Consider the following 12,773-nt stretch of genomic DNA (forward strand, 5'->3'; position numbering starts at 1 on the left):
TAACTCTATACAGTCCCTCTTCTACCAGCCATAACTCTATACAGCCCCTCTTCTACCAGCCATAACTCTATACAGTCCCTCTTCTACCAGCCATAACTCTGGGTGCAAAACTAACAGCCATAACTCTATACAGCCCCTCTTCTACCAGCCATAACTCTATACAGCCCCTCTTCTACCAGCCATAACTCTATACAGCCCCTCCTCTACCAGCCATAACTCTATATATCCCCTCTTCTACCAGCCATAACTCTATACAGCACCTCTTCTACCAGCCATAACTCTATACATCCCCTCTTCTACCAGCCATAACTCTATATATCCCCTCTTCTACCAGCCATAACTCTATATATCCCCTCTTCTACCAGCCATAACTCTATACAGCACCTCTTCTACCAGCCATAACTCTATACATCCCCTCTTCTACCAGCCATAACTCTATACAGCTCTTCTTCTACCAGCCAAAACTCTATACATCCCCTCTTCTACCAGCCATAACTCTATACAGCTATTCTTCTACCAGCCAAAACTTTATACATCCCCTCTTCTACCAGCCATAACTCTGGGTGCAAAACTAACAGCCATAACTCTATACAGCCCCTCTTCTACCAGCCATAACTCTATACAGCCCCTCTTCTACCAGCCATAACTCTATACAGCCCCTCTTCTACCAGCCATAACTCTATACAGCCCCTCTTCTACCAGCCATAACTCTATACAGTCCCTCTTCTACCAGCCATAACTCTGGGTGCAAAACTAACAGCCATAACTCTATACAGCTCTTCTTCTACCAGCCAAAACTCTATACATCCCCTCTTCTACCAGCCATAACTCTATACATCCCCTCTTCTACCAGCCATAACTCTATACAGCCCCTCTTCTACCAGCCATAACTCTATACAGTCCCTCTTCTACCAGCCATAACTCTATACAGTCCCTCTTCTACCAGCCATAACTCTATACATCCCCTCTTCTACCAGCCATAACTCTATACAGTCCCTCTTCTACCAGCCATAACTCTATACAGTCCCTCTTCTACCAGCCATAACTCTGGGTGCAAAACTAACAGCCATAACTCTATCCAGCCCCTCTTCTACCAGCCATAACTCTATACAGCCCCTCTTCTACCAGCCATAACTCTATACAGCCCCTCTTCTACCAGCCATAACTCTATACATCCCCTCTTCTACCAGCCATAACTCTATATATCCCCTCTTCTACCAGCCATAACTCTATACAGCCCCTCTTCTACCAGCCATAACTCTATACATCCCCTCTTCTACCAGCCATAACTCTATACAGCACCTCTTCTACCAGACATAACTCTATACATCCCCTCTTCTACCAGCCATAACTCTATATATCCCCTCTTCTACCAGCCATAACTCTATATATCCCCTCTTCTACCAGCCATAACTCTATATATCCCCTCTTCTACCAGCCATAACTCTATATATCCCCTCTTCTACCAGCCATAACTCTATATATCCCCTCTTCTACCAGCCATAACTCTATACAGCCCCTCTTCCACCAGCCATAACTCTATATATCCCCTCTTCTACCAGCCATAACTCTATACAGCCCCTCTTCTACCAGCCATAACTCTATACAGCCCCTCTTCTACCAGCCATAACTCTATACAGCCCCTCTTCTACCAGCCATAACTCTGGGTGCAAAACTAACAGCCGGTCCTAATTCAATTCCCGTTCTGTCATCTTCCTGGTTATGTAACTGACAGGGCCAAATGTTAACTGTCTAACTACAGTAGTACACTCCAACCCAGCTGGTGTGAGGGAGACATTGACGTTTCACATATTCTCACCTTCTCAAGGATTATTGTGTGTGTGTGTGTGTGTGTGTAGTGTGTCCAGTTTCACCTTCTCCTTGGCCACCTTGTGCGAGAATGGACAGGTCCCATCCGTCTGCTTACATGTACCCCTCACGAACCTGCAATGGGAAGAGTCTTCAGGTCATAGAGCAGCCAATCAGAGAGCCAACACAGCTGTACATGGTTGTTTTTAGGTGTGTTACCTGGTACAGAGCAGCCAATCACAGAGCCAACACAGCTGTACATGGTTGTTTCTAGGTGTGTTTTACCTGGTACAGACGGCAACCTTATCAGGATCATGGATATAGGGGCAGGTGTTGCCACGGTTACACTTTCCAAAGCGGTTGAAGTACATGCAGTACTGTTTCTGGGTCTTCTTCTGACGAGCGTGTCTGATGATGGCTAGACTCCTCTGAACCGCACGACTGGGGGACAGAACACACACAATCAACTGTCATGTTACAAACAGATCAGAGCGGTAGATCTCGGCTTGCATTTTGACTCAGAAAAGTGGTCTGGACTCAGAAAAGTGGTCTGGACTCAGAAAAGTGGTCTTAGAAAAGTGGTCTTGACTCAGAAAAGTGGTCTTGACTCAGAAAAGGTTGGTGACCACTGGTATACACCATCCAACCAAATGCTTACTTGCAGGTTCATTCTCCACAAGCCAACAACAATAAATGATAAAAGATAAGAATATGAACATAAAATAAATGGCGCAGTAGAATATAATAAACATGTTAGCATCAGTATAATACATGAAGGCACAATTCATAGTCCAGGATTTACACATGTTCTGCGGAAGGGGGGATTGGAGGGAGCAAGTGTTTTTTCTATTGTGCAGTATTTAGCAATCATAATACGAGTCTTGTAGCAGCAGTGTGTGTGTACTAAAGTGCCTACCTGGCCACAAAACGTGTGCTGGATGGCCGAAAGAAAGTACTCGAGGTGGGGGAAATCTCCTGTGGATTAGACCATCTCACTGTTCGGGAAAATAGACAATGGAATCAGAGAAAAGACAGCCTTTATAAAGACCAAAACATAACCAACTCAATTTGGGTCAAATGGAGTTATTAATACACCTCTGTGACTGACACATTTTGTGTGTGTGCCTGTCCATGCATGTGTGTGTGTACTCAGCACTGGGGCTGCACACTGTGTGCCCACGCAGGCAGATAGGCTGCAATGACCTGCCGGCTATCTATCTAGCTCGTCTGTGTGGTGAGATGGAGCCAGCACCAGCCGAAGCCTGGCAGCCGAAGCCAAACGTGACATCCAGTACAGTCTGAGAACATGGGACAGATGGGGTACAGGAGGGGAGTGAATGAGAGAGGGGGAAAGCTACGGAGGCCTGGTACCTATCCAAGCCTCCAGTTTTGGAAGGAAGGAGGGCGGGAACAAGATATGGTGTAAGAGAGATGGGGTAAGGTAAGGAGGCTTGACACTTATCCAAGTCTCTAATTTTGGAACATTTCAGGTGTAAGAGATATCCTCCTCATCAGTATGTGATCTTGGCACTCTGACGGGAGGCAGTCATAGTGCCAAGAAGATCAGTGCCAAGAAAATCAGGACCAGAAGATCAGGACCAGAAGAGGAGTGTAATCTCAGCTAACTGGACTGGTGAGATCTCAAATCATGGTGGTGGACACTGAAGGCGTGTTCAGACCATGCTGGAATGTCTGTGTGTATGTGTGTTTATCAAGAGGCGAGTCACAAGCTGTGGGAACAGAACGGAACTCCAATTCCAGCCACAGGTTTTGACAGAGAAAGACAGAGACAGCCAGCCAGCGAGCGAGAAGGAGGGAGCGAGCAGCTCAGGTCTGGGTTTAATCTGTGTCGTTTCCCCCCCAGCGGCCCCTCCCTCCTGTCCCAGTGACAGATTACAGCTTTATTATTTCAGATGGCTAACACACAACACATCTCATACACTACATAACCAAAAGTATGTGGACACCTGCTTGTCGAACATCTCATTCCAAAATCATGGGTATTAATATGGAGTTGGTCCCACCTATGCTGCTATAAAAGTCTCCACTCTTCTGGGAAGGCTTTCCACTAGATGTTGGAACATTGCTGAGTGGACTAGCTTCCATTCAGCCACAAGAGCTAGGCCTGGCTCGCAGTCGGCGTTCCAAATAATCACAAAGCTATTCGATTAGGTTGAGGTCAGGGGCTCTGTGCAGGCCAATCAAGTTCTTCCACACCGATCTCGACAAACCATTTCTGTATGGACGTCACTTGTGCACAGGGGATTTGTCACGCAGAAACAGGAAAGGGCCTTCTCCAAACTGTTGCCACAAAGTTGGAAGCACAGTTGGAAGCGTTAAAATTTCCCTTCACTGGAACTAAAGAGGCCTAGCCCGAATCATGAATAACAGCACAGACCATTATTCCTCCTCCACCAAACTTTACAGTAGGCACTATGCATTGGGGCAGGTAGCATTCTCCTGTTATCCACCAAACCCAGATTCATCCGTTGGACTCCAGACGGTGATGTGGGATTCATCACCATAGAGAATGTGTTTCCACTGCTGCAGAGTCAATTGGCGGCGAGCTTTACACCCCTCCAGCCGACGCTTGGCATTGCGCATGGTGATTTTAGGCTTGTGTGCGGCTGCTGGGCCATGGAAACCCATTTCATGAAGCTCCTGACAAATAGTTATTGTGCTGACATTGCTTCCAGAGGCAGTTTGGAACTCGTTAGTGAGTGTTGCAACCAAGGACAGACTATTTTTAACCGCTACACGCTTCTGCACTCATACTAGGCGTAGTGCCACCAGGTGACACCAGGCCTAGCCTAGCATAAGGCCACCAGGCCTAGCCTAGCGTAGTGCCACCGGGCCTAGCCTAGCGTAGGGCCACCGGGCCTAGCCTAGCGTAGGGCCACCGGGCCTAGCATAGCGCCAGCGGGCCTAGCATAGTGCCACCGGGCCTAGCCAATGATAGTGCCACCGGGCCTAGCCAAGCGTAGTGCTACCAGGCCAGGCCTAGCGTAGTGTCACCGGGCCAGGCCTAGCATAGGGCCACCGGGCCTAGCCTAGCGTAGTGCCACCGGGCCTAGCATAGCGCCAGCGGGCCTAGCATAGCGCCACCGGGCCTAGCCAATGATAGTGCCACCGGGCCTAGCCAAGTGTAGTGCTACCAGGCCAGGCCTAGCGTAGTGTCCAGGCCAGGCCTGGCGTAGTGCCACCGGGCCTAGCGTAGTGCCACCGGGCCTAGCGTAGTGCCACCGGGCCGGGCCTAGCGTAGTGCCACCGGGCCGGGCCTAGCGTCGTGCCACCGGGCCGGGCCTAGCGTCGTGCCACCGGGCCGGGCCTAGCGTCGTGCCACCGGGCCGGGCCTAGCGTCGTGCCACCGGGCCAGGCCTAGCGTAGTGCCACCGGGCCTAGCGTAGTGCCACAGGGCCAGGCCTAGCGTAGTGCCACAGGGCCAGGCCTAGCGTAGTGCCACCGGGCCTAGCCAATGATAGTGCCACCGGGCCTAGCCAAGTGTAGTGCTACCAGGCCAGGCCTAGCGTAGTGTCCAGGCCAGGCCTGGCGTAGTGCCACAGGGCCAGGCCTAGCGTAGTGCCACAGGGCCAGGCCTAGCGTAGTGCCACCGGGCCTAGCGTAGTGCCCCCGGGCCGGGCCTAGCGTCGTGCCACCGGGCCGGGCCTAGCCTCGTGCCACCGGGCCGGGCCTCGTGCCACCGCGCCTGGCCTCGTGCCACCGGGACTGGCCTAGCCTCGTGCCACCGGGCCTGGCCTAGCCTCGTGCCACCGGGCCTGGCCTAGCCTCGTGCCACCGGGCCTGGCCTAGCGTCGTGCCACCGGGCCTGGCCTAGCGTCGTGCCACCGGGCCTGGCCTAGCGTCGTGCCACCGGGCCTGGCCTAGCCTCGTGCCACCGGGCCTAGCCTAGCGTCGTGCCACCGGGCCTAGCCTAGCGTCGTGCCACCGGGCCTAGCCTAGCGTCGTGCCACCGGGCCTAGCCTAGCGTCGTGCCACCGGGCCTGGCCTAGCGTCGTGCCACCGGGCCTGGCCTAGCGTCGTGCCACCGGGCCTGGCCTAGCCTCGTGCCACCGGGCCTGGCCTAGCCTCGTGCCACCGGGCCTGGCCTAGCCTCGTGCCACCGGGCCTGGCCTAGCCTCGTGCCACCGGGCCTGGCCTAGCGTCGTGCCACCGGGCCTGGCCTAGCGTCGTGCCACCGGGCCTGGCCTAGCGTCGTGCCACCGGGCCTGGCCTAGCGTCGTGCCACCGGGCCTGGCCTAGCCTCGTGCCACCGGGCCTAGCCTAGCCTCGTGCCACCGGGCCTAGCGTCGTGCCACCGGGCCTAGCCTAGCGTCGTGCCACCGGGCCTAGCCTAGCGTCGTGCCACCGGGCCTAGCCTAGCGTCGTGCCACCGGGCCTAGCCTAGCGTCGTGCCACCGGGTCTAGCCTAGCGTCGTGCCACCGGGCCGGGCCTAGCCTCGTGCCACCGGGCCTGGCCTCGTGCCACCGCGCCTGGCCTCGTGCCACCGGGCCTGGCCTAGCCTCGTGCCACCGGGCCTGGCCTAGCCTCGTGCCACCGGGCCTGGCCTAGCCTCGTGCCACCGGGCCTGGCCTAGCCTCGTGCCACCGGGCCTGGCCTAGCCTCGTGCCACCGGGCCTGGCCTAGCCTCGTGCCACCGGGCCTGGCCTAGCCTCGTGCCACCGGGCCTGGCCTAGCGTCGTGCCACCGGGCCTGGCCTAGCGTCGTGCCACCGGGCCTGGCCTAGCCTCGTGCCACCGGGCCTAGCCTAGCCTCGTGCCACCGGGCCTAGCGTCGTGCCACCGGGCCTAGCCTAGCGTCGTGCCACCGGGCCTAGCCTAGCGTCGTGCCACCGGGCCTAGCCTAGCGTCGTGCCACCGGGCCTGGCCTAGCCTCGTGCCACCGGGCCTGGCCTAGCCTCGTGCCACCGGGCCTGGCCTAGCCTCGTGCCACCGGGCCGGGCCTAGCCTCGTGCCACCGGGCCGGGCCTAGCCTCGTGCCACCGGGCCTGGCCTAGCCTCGTGCCACCGGGCCTGGCCTAGCGTCGTGCCACCGGGCCTGGCCTAGCGTCGTGCCACCGGGCCTGGCCTAGCGTCGTGCCACCGGGCCTGGCCTAGCGTCGTGCCACCGGGCCTGGCCTAGCGTCGTGCCACCGGGCCTAGCCTAGCGTCGTGCCACCGGGCCTAGCCTAGCGTCGTGCCACCGGGCCTAGCCTAGCGTCGTGCCACCGGGCCTAGCCTAGCGTCGTGCCACCGGGCCTAGCCTAGCGTCGTGCCACCGGGCCTAGCCTAGCGTCGTGCCACCGGGCCTAGCCTAGCGTCGTGCCACCGGGCCTAGCGTCGTGCCACCGGGCCTAGCGTCGTGCCACCGGGCCTAGCGTCGTGCCACCGGGCCTAGCGTCGTGCCACCGGGCCTAGCGTAGTGCCACCGGGCCTAGCGTAGTGCCACCGGGCCTAGCGTAGTGCCACCGGGCCTAGCGTAGTGCCACCGGGCCTACAATGATTGGCACAGTGTATTTGTAAGGTGTGTATAGTACTTGTTCTGTTGATTGGCGCACTGGCTGTCATGGTGCGAGACAGCTTATTGGCTGAGACGCTGTAGAGGGTGCCACCGATCCAGCGCATGCTCCTCCCTCTACCTCTCCAGTGCTGGGCTGTGGGGTGCCCGTCCTGTCCTGGGGGACGCAGACGGCTCTGGAGTACAGTCCTGGGGGTAGAGAGGGAGAGATTGGCAAAGCGTTAGTAAAGTGAAGTAGGAATACACAGAACATCTTGTTTGAAAAGTACTTGGATATTTAGGAGAACTGCTGGGGAACACAGAACTTGGATCTGTAGGAGAACTGCTGGGGAACAAAGTACTTGGATCTTTAGGAGAACTGCTGGGGAATAAAGTACTTGGATCTTTAGGAGAACTGCTGGGGAACAAAGTACTTGGATCTTTAGGAGAACTGCTGGGGAACACAGTACTTGGATCTTTAGGAGAACTGCTGGGGAACACAGTACTTGGATCTTTAAGAGAACTGCTGGGGAACACAGTACTTGGATCTTTAAGAGAACTGCTGGGGAACACAGTACTTGGATCTTTAAGAGACCTGCTGGGGAACACAGTACTTGGATCTTTAGGAGAACTGCTGGGGAACACAGTACTTGGATCTTTAGGAGAACTGCTGGGGAACACAGTACTTGGATCTTTAGGAGAACTGCTGGGGAACACAGTACTTGGATCTTTAGGAGAACTGCTGGGGAATAAAGTACTTGGAGCTTTAGGAGAACTGCTGGGGAATACAGTACTTGGATCTTTAGGAGAACTGCTGGGAAATAAAGTACTTGGATCTTTAGGAGAACTGCTGGGGAACACAGTACTTGGATCTTTAGGAGAACTGCTGGGAAATAAAGTACTTGGATCTTTAGGAGAACTGCTGGGGAACACAGTACTTGGATCTTTAGGAGAACTGCTGGGGAACACAGTACTTGGATCTTTAAGAGAACTGCTGGGGAACACAGTACTTGGATCTTTAAGAGAACTGCTGGGGAACACAGTACTTGGATCTTTAAGAGAACTGCTGGGGAATAAAGTACTTGGATCTTTAGGAGAACTGCTGGGGAACACAGTACTTGGATCTTTAGGAGAACTGCTGGGGAACACAGTACTTGGATCTTTAGGAGAACTGCTGGGGAACACAGTACTTGGATCTTTAGGAGAACTGCTGGGGAACACAGTACTTGGATCTTTAGGAGAACTGCTGGGGAACACAGTACTTGGATCTTTAGGAGAACTGCTGGGGAATAAAGTACTTGGGCCAAAAGACCCATTCAGGTTAACCACAAAGTAGTTAGGAGTTGAATGATACTGCGCTGGTAATATGCTCACTGCCCCACCATACCTCCACCCCTTTTCTCTCGGCCTGTCTCTTCCACGATATCTCCCCTCGTCTACCTCCTCATCTCCCTCCTCTCTCTTCATGCCTCCCAGTCTAACCCTCCCTCCCTCTTTCCCTCCTCCTTCTCTCCCGTGTCACAGCACTCTGTTAAATTGCTGCCCTAATGGAAAGGACGGCAGTGTGGAAATGGAGAGAATTGAAAAGAGGAGGAAATCAATGAGATAATAGGTAGGAGGCCAGAGCAGGGAGGGCTGCCCAGGTCCCGAAGCAACGCATGGTGCCCAACAGACACACACACACACACACACACACACACACACACACACACACACAGTCGCGCACCGACGCACACGCACCAGCCTAAAGAATGCACACAAATATATATTCACACAACGACATCTAAACTCTAAGGAAGTCCCCCTCTGTGTGTTTAAAATTGTGTGTGTGTGTGTTTAAAATGGTGTGTGTGTGTGTTTAAAATGGTGTGTGTGTGTGTTTAAAATGGTGTGTGCGTGTGTTTAAAATGGTGTGTGCATCTGTGTGTGTGTGTGTGTGTACATCTGTGTGTGTGTGTGTGTGTACATCTGTGTGTGTGTGTGTGTGTGTGTGTATCTCTGTGTGTGTGTGTGTGTGTGTGTGTGTGTGTGTGTGTGTGTGTGTATATATCTCTGTGTGTGTGTATCTCTGTGTGTGTGTGTGTGTGTGTGATGGCAGGGGTTATGGGGATAAATTGCACTGGCCTGTCACTTGTGTTTGGGTGGGATTGGGGCTGGTGTGCATGGCGCAGGTCATCATTTACTGCTGGACTTCAAATGGGCTGGAAATGTGTTTGGAGCCAGAGTTCCTGACTCCCATTACAGCGAACAGAGAGGGGACCCACACACACACACTATAACTAGCTCTACACTACACACTCAGAGACAAGGACACACACACACAACCAAAACAATGGTCACACAATGACAGGTCCATGCAGTGGGGAGTCTGCGTGTAGCAGAGAAAAGAAAGAAGGTACATCACAGATCCTCAGTTAGCTCCCTTTCTCCCTCTACCAGACCGGGCCATAACTCACCAGCAGAGACACTCAGTTTCACAAATACAAGATCAGTGTATGCCCTACACAGGGCAACTGGAGCCAAGGGAGTCGTAATGGTGGCTAATATAGGAGCAGTGACTGGCTCCCAGGGAGGCTTTAGCAGGGCCCCACAGCCAGGGGAGCCATCGTGGAGGTTAATGTGGATATGACATGAACACTTAACATAGACAGCAGTTAACCCTGACACATGGTGCAGGATAAGGGAGGGGTGAGGGAGCATTGGGGAAAATGTCAGTGTGTGTGGAAGTGTGTGGTTGAGTGTGTATGAGTAAACGTGCGTGTGCGCGTGTGTTCATACAGTATGAGAGAATGTGTGTGTCTATAGCCTATACAAGAGTGTCTGCAAGAGTGTGTTTGTGTGTATGCGTGCGTGCGCGCGCGCGCGCGTGTGTGTGTGTATGCATGCGTGTGTTTGTGTGTATGCGTGTGTGTGTTTGCATGTAATTGAGTGTAATTTGAGGTAGGCAGCTGTCTGAATGAGTTCCCCCCCTCCAGCACAACATCATTACTGATAACAGTCTCTGTGGGACCATATTAACTTCTATACACCACCCCTACTATCACCATGTAATCTCCCTATTAATGAGAAAGAGGAGGAGAGAGGGAAGGAGGATGGAAGGGAGTGAGAGAGGCCGGGAGAGAGACGGAGAGAGGCCGGGAGGGAGAGAGACGGAGAGAGGCCGGGAGGGAGAGAGACGGAGAGAGGCCGGGAGGGAGAGAGGCCGGGAGGGAGCGAGACGGAGAGAGGCCGGGAGGGAGCGAGACGGAGAGAGGCCGGGAGGGAGCGAGACGGAGAGAGGCCGGGAGGAGAGAGACGGAGAGAGGCCGGGAGGGAGAGAGACGGAGAGAGGCCGGGAGGGAGAGAGACGGAGAGAGGCCGGGAGGGAGAGAGGCCGGGAGGGGAGAGAGAGACGGAGAGAGGCCGGGAGGGAGAGAGACGGAGAGAGGCCGGGAGGGAGAGAGACGGAGAGAGGCCGGGAGGGAGAGAGGCCGGGAGGGAGAGAGGCCGGGAGGGAGAGAGGCCGGGAGGGAGCGAGACGGAGAGAGGCCGGGAGGGAGCGAGACGGAGAGAGGCCGGGAGGGAGCGAGACGGAGAGAGGCCGGGAGGGAGCGAGACGGAGAGAGGCCGGGAGGGAGAGAGACGGAGAGAGGCCGGGAGGGAGAGAGACGGAGAGAGGCCGGGAGGGAGAGAGACGGAGAGAGGCCGGGAGGGAGAGAGGCCGGGAGGGAGAGAGACGGAGAGAGGCCGGGAGGGAGAGAGACGGAGAGAGGCCGGGAGGGAGAGAGACGGAGAGAGGCCGGGAGGGAGAGAGGCCGGGAGGGAGAGAGGCCGGGAGGGAGAGAGACGGAGAGAGGCCGGGAGGGAGAGAGACGGAGAGAGGCCGGGAGGGAGAGAGGCCGGGAGGGAGCGAGACGGAGAGAGGCCGGGAGGGAGAGAGACGGAGAGAGGCCGGGAGGGAGAGAGACGAGAGAGGCCGGGAGGAGAGAGACGGAGAGAGGCCGGGAGGGAGCGAGACGGAGAGAGGCCGGGAGGGAGCGAGACGGAGAGAGGCCGGGAGGGAGCGAGACGGAGAGAGGCCGGGAGGGAGAGAGGCGGAGAGAGGCCGGGAGGGAGCGAGACGGAGAGAGGCCGGGAGGGAGAGAGACGGAGAGAGGCCGGGAGGGAGAGAGACGGAGAGAGGCCGGGAGGGAGAGAGGCCGGGAGGAGAGAGGCCGGGAGGGAGAGAGGCCGGGAGGGAGAGAGGCCGGGAGGGAGAGAGACGGAGAGAGGCCGGGAGGGAGAGAGACGGAGAGAGGCCGGGAGTGAGAGAGGCGGAGAGAGGCCGGGAGTGAGAGAGACGGAGAGAGGCCGGGAGTGAGAGAGACGGAGAGAGGCCGGGAGTGAGCAGGGCCGCGAGTGAGAGGCCGGGAGTGAGAGAGGCGGAGAGAGGGCGGGAGTGAGAGAGGGCGGGAGTGAGAGAGGCGGAGAGAGGCCGGGAGTGAGAGAGACGGAGAGAGGCCGGGAGGGAGAGAGACGGAGAGAGGCCGGGAGTGAGCGGGGCCGCGAGTGAGAGGCCGGGAGTGAGAGAGGCGGAGAGAGGGCGGGAGTGAGAGAGGGCGGGAGTGAGAGAGACAGAGAGGCCGGGAGTGAGAGAGACGGAGAGAGGCCGGGAGGGAGAGAGACGGAGAGAGGCCGGGAGGGAGAGAGACGGAGAGAGGCCGGGAGGGAGAGACGGAGAGAGGCCGGGAGGGAGAGAGGGAGAGAGACGGAGAGAGGCCGGGAGGGAGAGAGGCCGGGAGGGAGAGAGGCCGGGAGGGAGAGAGACGGAGAGAGGCCGGGAGGGAGAGAGACGGAGAGAGGCCGGGAGGGAGAGAGACGGAGAGAGGCCGGGAGGGAGAGAGACAGAGAGGCCGGGAGTGAGAGAGACGGAGAGAGGCCGGGAGTGAGAGAGGCGGAGAGAGGCCGGGAGTGAGAGAGACGGAGAGAGGCCGGGAGTGAGAGAGACGGAGAGAGGCCGGGAGTGAGCAGGGCGCGAGTGAGAGGCCGGGAGTGAGAGAGGCGGAGAGAGGGCGGGAGTGAGAGAGGGCGGGAGTGAGAGAGACAGAGAGGCCGGGAGTGAGAGAGACGGAGAGAGGCCGGGAGGGAGAGAGACGGAGAGAGGCCGGGAGTGAGCGGGGGCCGCGAGTGAGAGGCCGGGAGTGAGAGAGGCGGAGAGAGGGCGGGAGGAGAGAGGGCGGGAGTGAGAGAGACAGAGAGGCCGGGAGTGAGAGAGAGACGGAGAGAGGCCGGGAGGGGAGAGACGGAGAGAGGCCGGGAGGGAGAGAGACGGAGAGAGGCCGGGAGGAGAGAGACGGAGAGAGGCCGGGAGGGAGAGAGAGACGGAGAGAGGCCGGGAGGGAGAGAGACGGAGAGAGGCCGGGAGGGAGAGAGGCCGGGAGGGAGCGAGACGGAGAGAGGCCGGGAGGGAGCGAGACGGAGAGAGGCCGGGAGGGGAGCGAGACCGGGAGGG

The 12,773-nt window shown here is 57.0% G+C and overlaps 1 protein-coding gene across 1 annotated transcript in view; it reads right to left on the reverse strand.

Moving 5' to 3' along the window:
• Nucleotides 1-12,773, reverse strand: part of LOC115120241 (zinc finger CCCH domain-containing protein 3-like) — a 118,584-nt gene that overhangs the window by 35,047 nt on the left and 70,764 nt on the right. The window contains exons 5-8 of the mRNA XM_065009178.1: nucleotides 7,344-7,513; nucleotides 2,726-2,804; nucleotides 2,095-2,250; nucleotides 1,875-1,944 (exon numbers count right to left, since the gene is read on the reverse strand). Coding sequence (XP_064865250.1) covers nucleotides 1,875-1,944; nucleotides 2,095-2,250; nucleotides 2,726-2,804; nucleotides 7,344-7,513 — 475 coding nt within the window. The remainder of the gene's footprint in view (nucleotides 1-1,874; nucleotides 1,945-2,094; nucleotides 2,251-2,725; nucleotides 2,805-7,343; nucleotides 7,514-12,773) is intronic.

This window comes from Oncorhynchus nerka, linkage group LG24 (genome assembly GCF_034236695.1).
Source record: "Oncorhynchus nerka isolate Pitt River linkage group LG24, Oner_Uvic_2.0, whole genome shotgun sequence".
Lineage (NCBI taxonomy): Eukaryota > Metazoa > Chordata > Actinopteri > Salmoniformes > Salmonidae > Oncorhynchus > Oncorhynchus nerka.